Raw genomic sequence first — 20,588 nt, 5'->3', positions numbered from 1 at the left:
TGGAAATCATTAAAAAAAAAGGCAAATCCTGTATTTAACTGAACATAAAATTAAAGTTATTTCCGCCTTCCTGGCACTGGATGGACAACGTAGCATTCCTGCTACAAAAGCTAGAATTACTGCTAAAGTTCTTGCACATCCTGATCATGTTAAAAATTAGGGCCAGTGTTTTGGACAAAAAGTCCTGATTGAAATAAATAGGAAAAACCCCACTCAAACATTTTCCTTCAAGGTTATCCTAGTTTGAAAGGACAGGTGTCTGCCAGTAAAGGCAGAAGTTTCCCTTTGAAATAGAGACTTTAGGTCCACTCCCCCCAAGTATTATAATTGTTTGAATCAAGGACTCTGAGGCAGAGATAAGGGGCTGGGAATAACAGCTCTTTTACTAATATATCAAACTGTACAAGCAGAAAACAACAGCAGTTGTTAAAATTGCGAACAGAACAGAATAGATAACTCGGTTTCAGTCCCTTTAGATGCAAGCACGCTGTCTCTGTGCTTAGTCCCAGTCCTGCTGCTGGAAGAAAAACGCGGTGCTGCAGAAAGCAGGCGGGAGCGCAGGCGGGAGGGGCGGCAGCGGCCACGCCGGTCTCGGTGGGAACGGGCTGGAGCGGCGGCTCCTCGCTCACCGTGTGTGTCCGGGGGATCAGCTGTGTCCGCAGAGGCAGGAGGCTGGAACGGGGCAGATGCAGGGCAGGTGATCGCAGAGGGTCTGGCTCTCCTGTGCTCCGGCCGCGTGGGCTGAAGATGGGGCGTCCTCCTCCCCACTCGCAGGAAACATGAGTCCCCCCCCCCAGAAGCCTGAGAGACCCCTCTGGGAGCCACTGCAACTGACCCCTTTTGTCTGGAGTCATCAGAGATCCTGGGTGTAACCCGGCCAGCTCCATTGGCATGGTCATGAGAAAAATTCCTTCAATCGACACAGTAATAGAAAAACACTCAACCCCCAACAAAGGTCTTTCACAAACCATGGCAAGAAAAGATTAAGTTCTGGTGCTGGCTAATAAACAGCACTCCGAGAAGAAGAATCATTTTTCATTATTAATTTGACTAACTGGAATATAATTATGACAATTATTTTTTGGCTCAGTCACTTCTACTTAAGTTTGTATGTGTTTGTCTGGTTCAGTGAAGGGTGGTGTTAAAACAAATTGTCGTGCATTGCCACTCCTATTGCTCTAGGTGAGATTTATTTGGCAGTATCTTGGAAAAAAAATCCTGATTCGCATTGAAAAATTATATTAAATGCTGGGCACTACACTGCTATACACCACCACTGTCCTTTCTTGCATGTTTTTTTCCTAAGACAAAGATGTCAGGGTTTGTTTTCTAAACCAGTAACACTATAAAAGATCTGTTTATTAATTGCCAGCAAGATCACTTAAGAGCAGCTTATGATTAACTGTCCTCACTTGCAGGATACAAGTAACTAACGTACAGAATATGAGGGAAAATTCCTTCCCATCTGCACCCATGGGAATTTGATCTAAGGAAGGATCAATGATATGCTTGTGCAAATACTCTAAAGCATGTTCCCTGCTTAGAGCTGTGAAAAGCAAGGGCCTTTGGAAAAGTGTCAATTGTAAAAATCTGGATTTGATTCTCCACATACATGAAGGATCATGACTGAGATTGATCTCTACTTCCCATTTCCTTCTTATTTGAAAGGAATGATCTCTGAAGAGACCATTCCAAATGGACATCTGTCATCTGTTGTTTAATAGTTCTAGAATTTCTCAATAAAAAACCCCACCTAGAACAGCTACAACAACGAGAGAAAATGCTGCCTCATGACTGAAATGCCCAAGTGGGAATGAATCCTGTCCGATGCCTTGTACAATCATTTATTCCAGTACATCATAAGGAAAACATCTGCAGAATATTCCAGACTGAAATGACAACACTGCACACTCCTTACTGACACAGATGACAACACAGGTGGCAAAGTAATGAAGAATCAGGTGTGATCAATCATTTACTATTGAAAACAGCTTGGAAATAAGACTCTGAGCATGACCATTGATAAGATTGTGTGACATGACCTATTAAAATTTCACAAGTAAACATTAACAGAGGATTGATTAAATTGCAGCCAAATTAATCACTGTTCTCACTCCATGAAACAACACAATCCAATCTTATGCGCTGAAATTTCCCATCACATTGAGACATATTTGCTATCACCAAGGATATTACACTGGAGAAATTTACTTTGAAAAGCACATTTCCCAATGATTTTCAAGCTTGGTGCAAGCTGTCTATTGGAATCACTGCATCTCTGCAGCCTGGCTAACACAGACCAGCATTCTCAAGTTAGTTCCAGGGATGGTCTTTCCTGAGTACATGTTCAGCACTCAGTTTGATAGTCTTTATTTGCTGTTTTTCTCAAAATTAAATAGTTTTTTACAGCCTGGTGATTAAATAAGCATCCAGCTAACTCCCCTTCTGGGTTAATATTTCACTGCTGAGTTGTAGAAGCTGGAATAGCGACGGGGTTCTATTCCTTTGAGCAGCGTATCTCAGTGGACTTGGCTTACAACAGCGTCACTGGTTACTTTAAAACCTCCAGCAGCAGAGTCACAGCAAAAAGCTTTCAAAAGCAAAAAATGTCATTCTGTTCTGACAATATGTACTAGCATTTATAAAACATATTTAGACTTTTTAGCATCGAGTTGTGTGGTGACCATGCTACCATTCCTCAATTCTATCATGGTGTAAGAATGCAGCAATGCTGAACCAAATTGGTTGAGACTCAGAATTCCCTTTGCAACTGCTGACAGACTTTTTTAATGACAAGCCACACCTAAATTAGCAGAAAGGGAACATCGCAACTACTTCCAAAATACCTATACCTAATGAAAACTTTGAAGGACTCTGAAATTAAAGGCTGTATAATTTACAAATACAGCAAAGAACAAAGGCCGTTTCACTTTTCTTTAGGTAGGAGCAAGTCCTTTCTCATGTTGGAGAATACATGTGAAAATTTGTGTGACCAACTGTAGAAATTCTCAACCAAACTTCTGAGATAAAGAATTGCATGACTGCAGCAATTTATCCAATTCCTAAGTTATTCTGACTTCAAAATTGACCCCTATATACCAATATATTGGTACAAAGGCAAAGAGAATAACTACTGCCAAATTACTTCCAATCTTTACTACATACTGCAAGAAGTAAATCATATATTGATTACCTGCATCTCACCATGGACAAAGCTGGGCATACAAAGTGGCTCTCATTGCTATACAATATTTTTCGGCCTGGTGAAAAAGGTAATACTCATGGAACAACAGGGCCTCTCCAAAATGATATAGATAACCAGGAATAGAGAAAACATAACTTACTCTTGCCACAATTTTGTGTCCAAACTTTATTCATGAGAAGCTAAAAATATCACGTATTTTGCAGTCAGGGACTACTCTGTTCATCTTTTAGGATGGAATTGTTCCCCAGAAACCTATAAAAGTAACCATGTCAAGAAAATTTTTCCAAAGATTCCTAAAAAATTCAGGAATTCTCTGCTGCAGAATTTTAGGCATTTCAGGGCATTGTCACTTCAAGCTTCAAGCAATTTTTATGGTAATGCTCGAGAGACAGCATACTTAATTATCCAACATCTGCATTTGCAATAACTCCTTATTTCCGTTAATTATTTCAGGTACGGGTACACATTCTCTAAGATGCAGAGGGTTAAATAAAAAGAATGACACAGTTCAGGCAATTTGAGAAACTTTTCTCCTTTTATTAATTTTTCAAACAGAGATATTCAAATATTATTGAAAAGCAGCCAAGCAACTACAGTAGGGGACTTCAATTCCCTAAACTAAAAGTAACTGCAAAATAGTTACAACACTAAAGAACCTCTGGAAGGAATGCTAATAAACAAGTCTCATTATGAAAATGGGGACTACTTATTCTCCTATGGAAAACTGAGTTAAACCTATCTGTTGTACTTTCCTATACTACAAACTACATCCTTACCAAACCATTAAAGCTACAGCTAACTGAATAACTACACTAAGTCCCTAACAGGCTAGGTTTCTGCCTAGAAGGTGCTGGATGCAATTTCAGTCAACTTCACTCTCTTCTGTGAGGATGTGCAGGTGGAGCCAGTTTCTGCCTCACAGACTTGGGCAACAGCACTGTTGTGACTGGAAGGTGAAGGGCAAGGCAGAGGTGCGAGTGCACAAGGAATCCACGTGCCTCAGCATCTTCCTTCCACAGGAGCAGGAAAGCAGCCTCAGGATTGCCAGTTCACGTGGCTGCCATTGGGTGTGAGCCCCCCAGCAAAGCTCTGTGCAGGGAACTCCTCTCAGTGGGTGGAGAGCAGCATCCAGAGGCCAAAGTGCAGCTGATGAAAAGCTTGTATTGCCTCTCTGTGGGCGGCCGGATCTCGGAGCAGGTACTCAAAGAGGTTGAGTGGCTCGACCCCTCGCATGGCTGGTGGCAAGCTGATCTCTGCAGGGAGCCTCTCGTTGCCCAGCACAAAGTGATCCAGGCGTCCCCAGTGCACGCAGAAGCGCAGGTAGCCCATGATGTCCCAGAGCCGCTGCACAAACTCCCTCCTGCTCCACCGGGACAGCGGTACGATGGTCAGCGCGTGCATGACCACAGTCTTCCAGGTGGAGCTGGAAAATGCTGTGCCCTGCAGGATGCACGTGAAGACCTGCAGGCATTTCAGGTGCACGCTCTGGCACGGCACCTGTCTGGCAACATGCTGGAAGAATTTAACCTCTGCCACAGCGTATGTCTCAGGCCACACTGTGCTTCCAGTGAAGCTGGCCTCGGCGGGCTGGCTGCTCACAAAGATGTCCGAGTCCCCTTGGCGCACCCCAAAGAGCACCTCCACCATCAGGCTCCTCTGGCCTCTGCTCAGCTGGAATCGGCAGGACCGGCTGCAGGGCTGAAACACCAAGTGCCATGAGTAGCACTGAGGCACGTGCAGCCACGAGCATCTCACCAGCTGGTAGAACCAGCGGGAGGTTTTCTCCACGTCCAGGTAGGAGCTGGTGCAGAGGGTCTCTAGGAGGCTGCGCTTCTGCCGCCGCTCCTCCTGCGAGTGGTGCAGCAAGCACAGCAGCTTCTGGCCCAGCTGCTCCCCCTTGCACGTGCACACCAGCTCCACACGCACGCTGAAGGTCCTTGCTGCCGCCTGCCCTGCGCTGTTCTGCTCTAGGTGGAAGGCGTGCCCTGGCGGGGGATTCAGGGGGACCAGCACACGGTACACCCCATCCCACTCCTGAGGAATCCAACCCTCAAAGGCACTGCCCACTCCTATGGCTTCCTGAGGCACTGGGTAGAAGCTATTGCTCACGCTGTCCACAAAGACACGCGTGAGGCTCTCCATCAGCTCAGCTGTCATTGAGCATCCTCTCTCCAGATCCTCTGCAGGCCACTGTATGCAGTCCACTAAAAGGATGCCTTCCTCATTGCCAGCATCTACAGTGTCTTCTTGGTCTGCCATTCCACCAGTGCTGCTTTCTTCCTTGCCACCATCACTGCCTTCTTTTTCACTGGCAGCCACGTTACCTTGTTCATCTTCTTTATCTTCATTCTGGCTTCCCTTCACATTGACATCATCCTTGTTTCTATCACTGTTATCCGATTTCATAACTTCTTTATTTTCTTCCTCGGCTGCAGCAAAAGCACTGTGGTCTACTTCATTCCCAGGACCACTGCTATCTTCCTGCCCAGTCCAATCACTGCTCCTTTGCTCACTGGCATCACTGCTTTCCTGCTCCTTCATATCCATGTTTTCCTCCTTTCCGCCTATATTGTCTTCACCTTCATTTGCATCATCATTGTTGCTCTCCCTCATATTTGCAGTACGGGATTTTTCGTCATTTTCATCTCCTTCTTCTTCCTTGGCAGCATTCTTGCCTTGCTCTTCCTCCACATCCTTGTTTTCTCCTTCATTTAGGCCTTCCATATTTCCAACAACATCACCATGTTCATCTTCACTTCCTTCAGTATTGTCCCCTGGCACATTCCCATCACTCTGTCCTTCATCTTTCTTTAAGTCATGGCCATTAATATCACTGTCTTCCTTCACCTTCACATCATCATTGCCGTCGATGTTATCATTGTTCTCTCCTTCTCTTGCAGCCAGAGGACTTCCTTCGCTGTTGCTGTCGTCTGCCTCCACAGTCACATCCATGTTTTCTACACCTTCCTTGGAACCAACACTGACTTTTCCCTGTTCTTGTCCTCTCTCATCTGATACGGTCTTGCAGGAGATCTGGTCATTGCCACGACTGCTGGACTCATGGCTCCTTCTCCTGCAGCTAAACCAAAGGCCCAAGAGGAGCAGGACTCCAGCAAGAGCCCACAATGGCCACTGCTGCAGAGCATCAAAGAGCACGGCTCCCCAGCCCTGCTCCTGCTGCTCCAGCTCCTGCAGCAGCCGAGCCATCTCCTGGTTTAGCAGCTCCTCACGCTCCTGCATTCGCCAGTGCTCGGCCTCATCCAGCCCATCCCCTGCTGGCTGCGGGTACTGGATCAGGCTTTGCACGAGCACGAAGAGCAGTGCAAGTAAAGCCATGGTCTGCAGGAGGACACAGAGAGAGGGTTCAGTGGGGTCACAATGGAGACAGGCAGTGGGGGCAGGAGGCACAGGGACGTGGTGGCAGGAAGGAAAGGGCCCCGGCAGCAAGGCTGCAGCGCTGCCCCAGCAAGCAGCGTGCCCTGAGCAAGGCGCTCCCGCCAGGGGCCGGGCCCTGCCTGCAGGGGCAGAACACACGGCCCGGGGCCGGCACTGCTGCCCCAGCCCTCCTCCAGCCCCATCCCCTCCCTGTGTGTGCACTCACCGCTTGCCCAGGCTCTACTGGGGCAGCAGCACCCGCTGGGGCCTTTTATAGCTGCCCCCATTGTGACACGGCCCTGTGCTGTCACAGCCCCAGAGCTGTCACAGCCCAGCCCCGCCCGCTGTCCCCAGCCCGGGAGGGAGCTCAGCATGGCCCTGGGCACCAAAGCCCCAGCAGACACCAAGTACAGACCCATCCCTCGGGAACCTGGGAACCCCTGAGCTGCCCTTTACAGCAGGCACAAGTGTCCTTACACACAACCCTTGTCAAATATAGATTTGGGTTTCACGGCCCATGGATGTTCTTGGTACACTTTTAAGGATGAGCTGTTCAAAAACAAGAGTTCTCTTCATTTACCTCTGAGATCATCTTCATCTGTGAGAACAGAGGCCTTCTTCTCTGCTGGGGCCAAAGGGTCTTCATCACTCTTCTGCCTGCACAGACTTCTCATGGAGTCACAACTACTTCAACATTCGCTGCCTTCAGCATGGATGCCTTTGCTCATATCTACAATGTAAACCCTCCATCTCCCACACTTTTCAATGAGTTACAGGCATATTTCAGTCTATCACAGTCCATCAAAATGTCCTACAAAAGAATTTCAGCCCAAGATTAAGGCATCTCCTCATTCTCCTCCCATCTGGGACTTGATTTCTTCTTTACTGACCTTCATGTCTCAGGCTGTTCTCTCTAGGTATCTTCACTCTTTCCTTTTTCTCACTCAAGAGAGAATTTATGCTTGCAGGTTTCATCTGTGCACGAAATCTTGCCTGGGCCTGTGGATGGCCATGTTATCTGTGTCAGGCAGTGGCCGGAGCTGTTTATGGTGGAGAATTTTTCAGCAGCCGCTCTGGGGAAGCAAACGCGGCCTGGCCAGCGCTGCAGCAGGGGCAGGGCCCAGCCCGGCCCAGCCCGGCCCCTCCAGGCCTGTGGGCCACGAGGCAGAGCAAGGCCAGCCTGGCCTGGCCCGGAGCTGCTCCCGGGATCTGCTCTGGCAGGTCCATGGGCAGAGTGGTGTGGGGTTGGAGATGGAATCCTGCAGCATCTCTGGGGCAGGCACTGAGTGCCAGGGGCTGCAGCTGTGGGCAGGGTGGGATGAGCCCTGGGGTGGGCTGGGTCACCTGGACTCCTGAGTGCAGACATGTGAACCTGGTGCTTGCAGCCAAGGAGGCTCAAAAACCCTTCCTGAGTTGCTTTCAATCACCTGAGGTCGCTTGTCTTCCACATTCAGAGTCAGTTCTCTGCCTTGTGAAAGCCCACAATAAACCAACACCCTGTAACAGCACAAATTGCTTCCAATCTGATTGGCTCAGTTTAGTTGATGTTGAAATAAAAAGGTAAATGTACACCAGTAACTAAGAATTAATGTGCACAGAAATATAACACTTCTTTAGTCAGAGATGACCTCATGAAAATAAAGATCCTGCGTCTCCTCACATGTGAGCCTGCCAGATCTGCCTCTGCACAGCCACATTCCACAGAGCTGCATCTGAGGCACCTGGGACAGCTTTTGAAGGATTAATCTGCATTCATGGACAGGCCCAATAATTTTTCAGCCCATTCCATGTTAGAGCCTGGTGTAAATTAAATCTGACACTGTGTCCTGGGAAAAAACTCTTCACCAATAAACATGGGGTACCCCTGCAGCCTGTTTTACTTTTATGCTTTTTCCAAATATATTATACTCATTTCTCTGTGAGTTTCATGGTCATCTTTTCTTGTAAGCATATTGTGATTATTTTATGCGGAGGAAAATGGAGATGCATGTTTCTGCATAGAAAAAGGATAAAAAGACCACAGTAATTCTCTTAGATCTACAACATCATGTAAATATCAAGTCTGGCTTGAACTTCTCATTTCTTGCTGTAGCTGTAGGCAGGAGAGGAAGAGAGCAGACAAAAGAAATGTAGATATTTCAGCTAAGTTTTGCAATCATCATTTCCTTAAGCCCTTAAGCTTCACATGTCACTTTTTTGGGGGTTTGTAGCACTACATAGAAAGCATGCATTCTTACAAACTGCCCTTGCTGAACAATACTACATTGAATAGCTACATAAATCAGAACAAACAGATGGGCTCTGCCAGTTCCTCTGAAGAAGGCTTAACTTACCTCTTCTGTTTCGTATTTTTATTATTATAGCCGGACTACTGATTTTCTTTTTGTAAGGGTTTTGTCAACACTTTTATTATAAAGTTCTATTTTTAGGGCTTTATAATTTTGTCTACAAGGTAAAGATTTTAAGTATCAGCGTTCAATCAACAAATACTTTTACAGTACCTTAAAATAAATTGCTAGACTGTGATCAACATTCCATTTTGAAAACAAACTTAAAAAAGATTACAATATTAGTCATGTCAGGCAGTAGTTTCAGTGACTGCACTGCAAAAAAATTATGACTGGGGTAAAAGCTCAGTGAGCATAATGAAAAGCTGCTCACCTCACTGGACTTTGTGTTTGTTTTTGAATCATCTGTGAGCTTATCAGAGGTCCTGACTGAGAAAGATTAAGTACATTCTTCTCCAATTATTTGTGACTTAATCACACGTTGCTGTTCCTAAGGTATGTCCTGGATTGGAAGGTTTTCTTGCTTCGTGCCTGTCTCTTCATTTAAGCTGATTTTTAGTTGTTCTATGTGAAGATAATATAAGCGCAATTCTTTCCCCACATTAGCAAATGTCTGATGTCCAGTACAGATGGAAAAAACAAATAAGATTGTGCAGTTTTGCATTCTAGATAGTTAAGGAGAAGTGATGTTTTAGTTGTGTAGTATTTGAAATTTAAAGGATGAAACTGTGCTCTGTTTAGAGCACTGTGGAATTTTTCACTGTATTTCCCTTTATTAATGAAAGATGTGCACACACCACTCTTATAAACATGCCAATGCTTCTAGAAATCAGCAAGTTGTATTTTTTTGTCTTTAATGCTAACCAGTATACTTAGCTAGATCCTCCCCAAATAAATAAAGCTGTGTGCTCCACCACCATTTCTGCTGACTGGAATCCATCAAACAGTCAGGGTACTGAAAGGCACGAATTCAATCCTTGTGCTATTCACCATGGCTCAAAATGTTACTTATGAAAGCTAAACAGTTTGGTGCCAGTGTAAAGCAATTGAATGTAACAGGGCTTCAAGCTATGATAAATGTCTCACATATGCATTTGTGATCTTCACAAGCTGGAGGGGGAGAAACGGCTGAATGCAGAAAAATTAAACTACTTGTAGTTAAGTTCATGGTTGCATGTCAAAACAGCAGACATAATGCAGCTGAAAAAATCTTCTTTGGACACAGAGTGGATCACAGGCATTTTTGGCATATTGTGTTTTTTCCTAAAAATTCTCCTGTTTGGCATCCACTCTGCTTTGACAATATCTTGGCAGTTGTACATACTGTTGCATGATAGAAAAGTATTTCTGCAAATATTTGGATCTACTGTTAACACTAAATCCTTTTTTTAGCTCTTGGATTTGGAAGAAGCTGAAACTTTAAGTAAGGCTCCAGGGATACTTCCAGGTATGATGCCACCACAAATTATAGTTTGCTTATAATTTGCTGTGTAAATCATGACAAATCTTCCTAGAACCATTAGTGGATTGGAGATGGTCTGTGGATGAAAATGAAAAATACTACAACATAATATCTGGATGCTTTTTATTGAGAAAAAAAGAAAAAATAAACATAATCTTAGTATAAATAGGAAACAAGAATAAAAAATGCAGTTTCCCTTTCAAGTCTCACTGTCTTCTATATTTATTTATTTTTTTAAAGTTAGAAACATTATTTTATGTTTTGCCACAAGTATGAATGTCACTTTTATTACAAGCATTGAATACTTTTGTGTTCCTTGAATGCCAGTTAAAAAGGAATATTACTAAAAAACCAAATGTTTACCAAAGAAATGCTACTAAAAAAAGAAGTGTTTACCAGATCTATAAAATGGACTGTATAACTGTTAAACCTTGACTCTTACACTAGTTGGGTCAGTTAGATTTCTACAGTTAAACCAGCACATGTATCACAGAGGTAATGTGATCTGTTAAGCAATACTCATGCATTTTCTCAAGGCAAGTCAGTGTATTACTATTTCCTCCATTCAACTGACTTCCCAAAGTGGAACTTAATTTGTTAGTGCCTGGGAATTGCATGCCTTATCCTTTATTCCAATGACTCCTACCAGACAGCTGATCCTGGATGAAAGCTGCAATATTTTGCCTTTGTCACTCCTTCAAGCCAAGATTTTACTCCAGCACCTGAGATCTCCATAACAATTTATTTGAATCATCAAAATAGTATAAGAACTACAATGATAAAAGAATTTCAAATATCAAATATTTCCATAATAAATATAAGAAGCAGTTACAATTACTGGTAACCTCTAAAGACCCAGTTTTCTATCAGAAGGATGAAAGGGTACATGAATGTGCACTGGCCTCTTCCAGTTTATTTGAGTATTACAGGCATAATGAACTACTAAAAACCAGGAAAAGTTCTTGGAAATGAATGAAATCTGCTTTCAACAGAGCCCCTTGAAATTCCACCATCATCTTTAATGGAACAGGATCAAGCCAGGATTTGCATTTCTTACCATAAGTCAATAAAAGCAATGGTTTGAAGATTCAAAGTCAGGCTCTGTGTGGAAACCTGTTGTGGCAGCAAATTAATAGAAGGAGGTTCAGAAACAGTGCTGCATTTCTAACAGCATGAAGCTGCTGTAGATAGGACACGTTTTAGTCCTGATTTGTGATTGAATTTTAGGTACAACAGCAAGAAATGTTAATTAGAACTCCCTATTTGACTCGCATGAGTTTACATTTCTCACTCTGGCACTGTGTCAGTCTGTGGTCACTCAGAAAGATGACTGACAACACTTTCAACACCATGCAATTTTACAACACCCCCAAATCTCTGCAGAAGGTCTTCATATATGAAATAGACTTGGAGAAGAAAAAGTTCTCTAAAGAGAACTGCCAGTTTTTCATATAAACACCTCTAGGGAATATAAGCTTCTAGTATTACCAGGAAGGATATTTTCACATCATAAAAAGAGCTCTGACTGAATTTTAAGCCTACTGTTTCAAGTCTGGATTTTCTTTTTTCAGCATCTTCCTGGAAACGATGCTTTATAAGAATGGATTAATATAGAAAGTACAATTCTTGTCTTAAATAATTGATGTGTGACACTCAGTTCCGTAAAGAAGTAAAAAGGTGCCTCAGAGAAAAACTTCCTCAAGGGTATGAGGGAGATAAGCTGTTCACAAAGGAACTCTGTTCTTAGTGTTCATCATAAGGATACCTTATGATTTAAGTTTTCAAGGACAATTTTCTCTTTCTGGAGGACTGTAGAAATGTAGGTTGTTTGGATATGTTCAGGGCTGTTCATTCAGTTAGACATAACCATGTTAGAGCTTTGAGAGGCTGAAATAAATCTGCAATGCATTAATTAGCCAGTGGGTTATTATGAAGGTACTGTAAACCAAGGTTTTCTCATGCTGGACTTTTTGCATAACATGGGAAATTCCCCTATTATTTTTATGAAGCATGTGTCTTGGTTTATCTGTTTCATCAGAAAAATAGTGGTTTAGGCTGTATATTAGTAAAAATGTCTTCACTGAATGGGTTGTCAAGATCCAGAACAAGCTTCAAAAGGAAGTGGTTGAGTCATCATCCTTGGAGGTATTTAAAAGATTTGTAGATATGGTGATTAGGGGTGTGGTTTAGTGGTGGGCTTGGAAGAATTTACACTTGGACTTCAGAAAAAGATATTTTCCAACCTAATTTACTCCACAGTTCTATCAATTCTAAATTGTAAAGCTTCACCATTAGAACCCAATTCATTCTTATTAATTCTTCTTAACATGAGACCATGATGAACAAGTGTGCTGCATTGGACCACAGGTCCACCTTGCTCAAAGACCTGCCTGAAACTGGTAGAAAGTCAATGTGCACGTAACAAAAAAGACCAACCAACCAAAGAAACAAAAAACAAAAAACAAAAAACAAAAAACAAACAAAAAAAAAAACCCAAAACCAAAAAATCCACCAAGAAAACCCAAAAACCAAAAAACAATAAACAAAACAAAAAAATCCACCCAAACAAATACAGTGATAATTTCCCAGAAAAATCTCCTAGCTATCAACTGTTTGATATCTGATAGATTCATATAATGCCCTCCTGTTACTTTACTGAGACAGTCGTTGAGTAATCCATCTGCAGTCATCCTCTGTTCGCCTCCTTTAAATAATTACATTAGAAAATTCACCAAGACTCTGTTTTCTACCCCACATACAGTTCCAACCTCTAATTTCTTATGAAGTTTGCTAATTGCATTCTGTCTGTCTTATATTCTTAATGTATTTTTGTTTAAGTTAAACACTAATTTGGTTCTTGTTTCAGCATTAATAATATTTGCTGTAGTTTAACAACTGTTCTGCTTCAAGTTGAATAATCTGATTCTTAAATATAAGACCCCAAAGTACAATCTGTGTCTCCACATTGAGAGGTATTTTGCAGGTAAATGCATAAATGTAACTATCAGATATTAAGATATAACAGATATTTAAAACTCATATGTAGCATTAATGCTAGTTTTCATTTACTGGTGCATATTGAAAAATTGTAAAGAGACTTATGAATTACAATATTTAGTCATACAATACACAAGTAAGAAAATGACCTGTACCAAAATGGTAATGACAGCCTAGAGCAAGAAAGAGCAGATCAATACAATAGTCAGCTGGGAAGAATCACCAGACAATACTGAGATACTACTGATTAGTCTAATAATTGCTTTATCACAACAGCTAACAAGCTATTGCTGAGCATTGTCTTATGAAATGCCAAAGACATTTTCTCTGAAGACTATGAGAAAACCAATTGCACAGCTGAAAGTCTGTAGAACAATGCAAAAAATGGGATTTTACTTCTTCTATCATTATCCATTTAATTTTTATAAGCATGATGGGAAACCAATTATGATGACAGCTGTGATAAGTCTTCTTTAAAAATTATACTTATTATGTCTTGTTTCCCATTACCCATATGAGGAATAACTAGAAAGAAAAATAAACCTGATCCTACATGTAGAGTGCAGCCTAGTGTCTTCCTAATTCACTTTAACAGCTGTTTAAAAGCAACTGAATCCAGTGAATAATCAAATTAAATCTGTGTAAGTAGCCACTTTGTTTCTAGAAGTATGATTCAAATCAATTTGGATTATTTTATGCTGTTTATTACATGCATTGTTCTTCCTACCTATGCAACTTCCAAAATACCCTGAGGGATCCATTGTTTTGTGTATGAGTTGTGTGTTTTCCATGATGGGGGTGAAGGTTGCAGTGGATGTCAGTGTATATATGTGAACATTTAGCACATTGCCCACAATCAGAATTTGGGATTGGAATGGAATAACAGATGACTGAAAGAGGAAAGACATCTGTATATATTTGAAACCACAGAGATTATTTATCTTGGCATTTGTTCATAACTAGTAGATTAAAAGTACCTCTTCCATAAAAAGTCATGTTTTTAAAAAACTAAATTGGAGGATTATTTATCAGATCCTTATCAAGAATTAGCTTTTTAATTTTTTTCTAGAGACAGCCAAAATTACTTCAGTATTTTATTAAAAACAACGTATGTTTTTCTTCTTTTATAAATGGTCTTTCATTTCATGGGCTCCTTTTAATATTAGAAGAAATGGCACAGCTTTTTATAGGCAAAGAATAATCAACTGAAAAATCCTTTTTTAAAAAACTTAAATTTCTCCTAGAAATCTTCTTAGTAAGCATTATTTTCCTCAAACTGTTTGGGGCTTAGAGTTATCATATCTTGACAAAGATAACATTAGTTTTTATTAATTACAAGCAATCATATCAAATTTTTCACGCATATAACTAGAAAGGGACTTGATTTATAAAAGCACTCAGATATCCTATTTTGTCTTGCCCAACAGATTTCTTTCTTCCTTGTGACACGTGTAGGAAATAGTCTTCTGACTTCTCTAGAGCTGGGAGCTCAGGCTGAGGGTAACCCAAGAGATGTGTAACAGTGCCTGAGTGCCTCAACCAGAAAATGAACCCAGCTTTTCCAAGCCTGAAACCACAAAATTGTTTGTTCTTCCTTAATAAATGGGCTTGCAATATATATATTTCCACATGCTTTTTGTTTGCACTACCCTAGAATCATTCACAAAATAACCTAATCATCTACAAAATAACCTAAATTCCTTACCACAATTTCTGTTTGATATGAAATTAACTACTTTTTTTTGGTATGTAATATAGCCTTTCAATTTTATTTTTTTTCATATTCTCACTCATTTTATAACATATCTTGTTCCATAGCAAAAGTTATATGTGGTCTGAGTTAAAGCCAGCTCTGTTTAAACTACTCAGTGTCTTTCAAACATATGAAATATATTTGATCAACTATCTGGGAAATACGATTTTTCCATATGGCTTAGTTTTCACATAAGGGAGTTTAATGTTTCTTTGGAGAACATAATATGCTCAGACAATTATAATAGGTAAAGAGTTGCAAACCAGAGAGTGGAAGAAGCAGGTGTCCAACTGGATTTTCACATAGGAAGGTCTTGAAGGTCACTGATAGTAATGAGGTCTCAAAGATTCCTAAATCCTCATAAAGCTATTCCTTCCTTTCCCAATGCACTAATCTCCTACTACTCTTGATAATCCAGTGACTCAGGAAGCAAGGCCTGTTTTTTTTCCCTTTTGTTTGTCAGACACAGACTGAATGACAACAATTTTCTGAATTACTATTTATTAGGGTAGAACGAGAGCATTCACAAAGGTCATCACCCAGAAGAATATTCATTCATTGATGTATCAATATTTGTCTTCCTGCTGTCAGACTAGAGTCTCCAGAGAGCAAAAACATAATGGTAGTAAAATTTACAGCCAGGTATGACTTTCCCCACTGCCCTAAAATGGGAACAAGAACAATTTGATACCTTTGTCTGGCAGAGAACTGAGTGATGTCAGCCCATTATAAAGGGAATACTTGATGGTCACTTCCTTCTGCTTTCCATTTCCCACAAAGTGATGACTTTCATCCAACATGAGTTGCTTGATCTTTGTCAGTTGTGTTTTATACTCTCTTGCCTTTCTTTCTGTTTGTATGATTCAGCTTTGGTTATGATCCAAAAGAAGGTTTTTTCTTGTTGTTTTCCTCTACCTGTTCTCTTTATAAATTACCCTCCCCCCACATGATGTCCTCAGCCACCTTCAGCTGAGAATTGTTCCCACAAAAGAGGATGCAAACACTGAAGGGGATTGTCTGAGGAAGAAGAACCTGGAACAAATAATATAGTCTTCTTTGATAATTTTACTACTGTTATTTCTCATTCCCAATGCAGCAGACTTGGAACAACTTGTGAAGATTAATGAATACTAAAGTTACTATGTTACTTGAGGATTGTAAATAGTACTACTTTTTGGTTTCATAGAGGTAATATATAAGAACAGTATACAGATGCACAGCACTTTTCAGACAGCCTCAGATAGCAGCATGGCCATTTGGCAGCCTTTGGTGTTTTCAGATTCAGCCTCTGGTAAATCTGTATCTGGCCTTTCACAGTAAAAAATGGCTAAAAGAAGGAACAATTGATATCCTTTCTCACATATAATAAGAGAACCCAGAACCCCTCCAGAGGCACTGCCCTTTGAAAGGAAGATGAGCAGATAACCCACATCTCAAATAAATTGGGATTTGAGGAATCACAGACAGGGACACTGCTGGAGAAGAGGGAGCAGATCCAGGACAGAATCAGAAAGATCCTGCTCTATCTCATGAATGGGATTTGCACTGTGTCTGTTGCTTAAGAAGTTCTAAATAGCTGTTAAGCAGTTCTAAATAGCCACAAATGAAAATACAGCATCAGGTGGAGGAATAAATTCAACCTCAAACCAGAAAAGAGCTGAAGTGGAACAGATGGGCCACCAGATCCCTGTAAGGGAGAAAGCTGCACTGATGAGGGTCTTGGCTTTGTGTTGACAGGACTCAGGAAAGATGTGCAAGGTATTTTCTGTTTCAGAATGTTTATTCACTACCACATTTTGTTACAGGGTACAGTATAGTAACAGCCTTTCCCTTATTATAACAATAAATTAGGTAAATGAACTCACTTAGCCAGACAGGGTAAACAATCTCAAATTCTACCACATAAAGAGTGGAGGTGCACACCTTTGCCCAAAACAATGGCTTAGTAAAGATATCTTATGGTCTTGGCATTGGTTTTCTTAAGTTTGGAAGAAAAAATCAGTGAAAAATCAAACAAATAGCAGAGCAGAAAAAGTAAAAGAAGAAAAAACATTTTAGAAATAAATTCTTGGAATGTGACTCAGAAATCTTATGAGAAACATTAATTGCTTTCACTGCTATATGTGGCATTGTTTATAATTATTTAACTCTTATTGTGGAAAACAAGGCTTTGTACATTCTTTGGTTTTGTATATTCACATTTGAAGACACAAAAAAAAGAAAAAAAGAAAAAAAAAGAAAAGGAAAGGAAGAGGAAATTAAAAAAAAAAAAAGGAATAAGGAAAAGGAAAAGAAAAAGAAAAAGAAAAAGGAAAAAGAAAAAAATTTAAGAAAACATTCGTAGTATTGATGATCACTCCACTCAAGAGAAATGATGGTCTGGGGTCTGATCTTGGACTGGTGACCACTACAGTAGTCCAGATTGAGAGGCCTGGCCTATGTTAAAAAAAGAAAACTGAAGGCTGAACCTTGATGCAAGTGATTGGTTGTTTTCACAGATCACAGGCACTACAAAGCTGGCTCAAAATTTGAATAAGTAGCATTTCCCAAAATGGAAATCTTTATATTCTGGATAGTCATTGTATTGTAAATACATTTTATTATGTGGTAAGAAGAACAACAAGACCAAAGGTCATGACTACTATTACTAAAGTCTATTTTATACATATTTGTTTAGTCAGTTATGTGTCCTTTATAGTCATCACCACTGCCCTGAAGGAGTGTGTTATTTACTGATGACTGAAAGAGCATTTTCACTATTTTTGCAAAAATGTTGGAAAAGAAGTGATCCCTTGTCACTGCCAAACCTTCTTCAGTTTGGCCCAGCTGATGTTTACAGCAATCTAGGATATTAAGGGTGGAAATAGGGTTTTTTGTTATTTCCATAAGATTTTATCACCTATCATTTACAAATAGAAGGTTTATTATCAGGACTTCTTTCACCAGGCACGAGAGCCATGAGCCTAAAACAGTGAGAGGGGCTCAGATTTCCTTTAGCATTTCTTGTGCACCTTACTTTGTGATAGAATGCTTGGTAAGAAGTTGGTATGTGCTTTGGACATGTCTCAGTGAATGGCTGCAGCTTGTCTGGGGTTGTATTTCAGATGTGGTAACTTCTCTTTAAAAAGAATATTTTTGTACTCACTAATGCCTAGTTAGGCTCCAGGGTGGCTTGTGTTCAGATTGCATTGATAAAGTGAGAGAGGATTGTTTGCTCTCAGTCTCAGCTGTGCTGAAGTGTTGCAGTAACTTGTTGTGGAGGATTTTATATTCATCTGATTTTGTTTTCTGCTGAGGCTCCCTCCGGAGGTGCAGAAGTGATAGCTGCAAATTCTACAGGCAAATCCAAAGCTCTCGAGAGGCAGCCACCTGGCCAGGCTTGAAGTTTTGAACATGTTACATCTGCAGCACAGCACGGTACTTTACCACGTGCAAAACAAATGCACAGAAACAGAAAATCAGTAAGCATCATAGAAATATTCAGTATTATTTGGATAGAAACATTTAGATATTGACATCTTCATAAAATATGTGAAAAAGGAAATAGTCTTCACACTGTGATTTTAGACATCTAATTTAGGTGACTAAATGGTACCCCAGGCACTCTTCTCCACTCAGCAGAGGTCTGGGTCACCAGTTCACTGCCTCAAGCACCTCATCTGCATAGCTCAGCTGAAATGGTGTGAATTCTTTACATTGTCTCAGGTCTTCACCTCATATGAGAGCTATGAGATACAGATACTGAATGTTTTTAAAATTGCCCTGTTGCTTTCCTGGTAACAGACATTTCATTTTACAGGCCTAAATGAGAGTAGAACATGCCTGTGTACCACACACAAGTTTTGTGCAAACTATTTTTCTAAGAATATTGCTTATATGGCAGAGGGTTGCCATAAAGTGGAACAAATGTGCATAAAATGGAATAAGTATTTTTTTCCCTAGACTAAATCTTGGAAACCTGGATGTCAGTTCATTCTATGCTGCAGATTCTCCTTCACTGGGAACAGCAGACTGATGTTTTTGGAGCAAGGCTTTTTCAGGGGTTCATAAACAACCATGAACAGTTTTGCTTGGGATTTTTCATGAGCTTTCTGTATGTCCTGGCCTTGTTACTTAGTGGGTATCAGCTCTGGAATTACCACCAGTACAAAAACGTCTAATGGATTTCCATTACATGCTACACGCAAACAAAGAGTTTGTGAAGAAGAGTTCATTTGTTGAGAAGAGTTCATTCACAAGCATATTGCCTGTTCCTTCATTGGGAAATTGATGGGGAGACAGGACAGAAGTCTCCTTACTAATCCTCACTGATTAAGCAGTGTCCTTGCTCTGTTGGGAAAAACTTCTGGTAAGTTCTAAACAGCAATGTGAGGCCACACAGGAACACGTAGAAACCTTTCCTGACCATGGATTTGCTCTAGTGGTTCAGAGAGATGAGAAGATTTAGGAACAGGCTCTACTTCCTTGGGGCTGAAATGCCAAATTCCAAAAGGTCAGCAGACAGCAGCATGGTAAATCACAGAGTGTCAATATTGCTACTTACAGGGTGACAGACACAACAGGGAAGGCTTCTGTGCCAGCTGGAAGAAGGAGGTCATGCAGGAGGCTTTCTTGGCCTCTGGCAAGGGAAAGCAACTTGGGAGGGGTAACTGAATACACCACGTGTCCAAGGCACTAGAGATGAGATTTCTTCAGCTATAATCTTACAGACATGCTGAGAACTGCACCAAGATCATATTTATTACTGAGGCACTTCTATCCTACAAAGATTTGCATTTGTAGTATGCTAATCTGCCTGCTCTGACCTTCCCTTTGCCTCCATTTATCCATCTGGAGAAAGTCTGAACAAATCTAACTATTGTAGAAGCAGTAGGTTATTGTTGTTTCAAAACATATCTTTCTCATGCAAAGAAAGACTCAATATCAAACTTAGTGAGGTAAAGTTCCACATTGGTATCAGTAGGTTTGTGGGAACAACAGCAATAGGATACATGGCATCTTGGCCAAACTCCCCAGCTGCTTCAAGGAGAATGTGGAAGGGAACCTTTGATCAGCTTTTTCCAAGGAGTCTGGAGAACTTATTCCAACCTGGGGGAACTTGGTCCTACCAACTAATTTGGAGAACAGGAAAAAGGAAATTGCACACTGGCGGGATTTACTGTAGACAATGGAGCAATCTCCTTATTGCTTAAACATTCAAGCTGGACACTTTTGACTCTACCTCTCTTTTGTTTTTCACCCCCTTCCTCCCCCAAAAAAGCTGAATAAACATGAAAGATCAGCAGAGGTATTACACTTTACACAACAAAATGTGGCTTTATAGGGCTTTGCTACATCTTGAAAGGATTAAGTGCACCTGCATGTGAAGAGTCTCCGTGCCTCTGAACAATCTGGCAGAGCTACCTCGGTTACTGAGGGCACAGGCAGGGACACACACTTGGGCTGCAGGTTTGTAAAAAAAACTTGTTCAACCAGAGCTGCATCCTCTGATTTGCAAGGAGCAAGGCT

General features: G+C 41.0%; 2 protein-coding genes across 2 annotated transcripts; both read right to left on the bottom strand.

Moving 5' to 3' along the window:
- Nucleotides 1-4,312: 4,312 nt before the first annotated feature.
- LOC306801004 (inositol 1,4,5-trisphosphate receptor-interacting protein-like 1) lies at nucleotides 4,313-5,912 on the bottom strand (the record flags this gene model as incomplete). The annotated part of the gene is made up of 1 exon (XM_079303604.1): nucleotides 4,313-5,912. The coding sequence occupies exon 1, from the start codon at nucleotides 5,816-5,818 to the stop codon at nucleotides 4,313-4,315; it is 1,506 nt and encodes a 501-aa protein (XP_079159730.1). The 5' UTR covers nucleotides 5,819-5,912.
- Nucleotides 5,867-7,048, bottom strand: LOC306801410 (uncharacterized protein; the record flags this gene model as incomplete). Its single annotated transcript, XM_079304478.1, has 1 exon — nucleotides 5,867-7,048. A coding segment is annotated over exon 1 (675 nt), but the record flags the coding sequence as incomplete, so codon positions are not given.
- Nucleotides 7,049-20,588: the final 13,540 nt, after the last annotated feature.

Source organism: Erithacus rubecula (genome assembly GCF_903797595.1).
Source record: "Erithacus rubecula genome assembly, chromosome: 4".
Classification (NCBI taxonomy): domain Eukaryota; kingdom Metazoa; phylum Chordata; class Aves; order Passeriformes; family Muscicapidae; genus Erithacus; species Erithacus rubecula.
The sequence above is the reverse complement of the archived record's forward strand: the minus strand, read 5'-3'. Positions and strand labels throughout refer to the sequence as shown.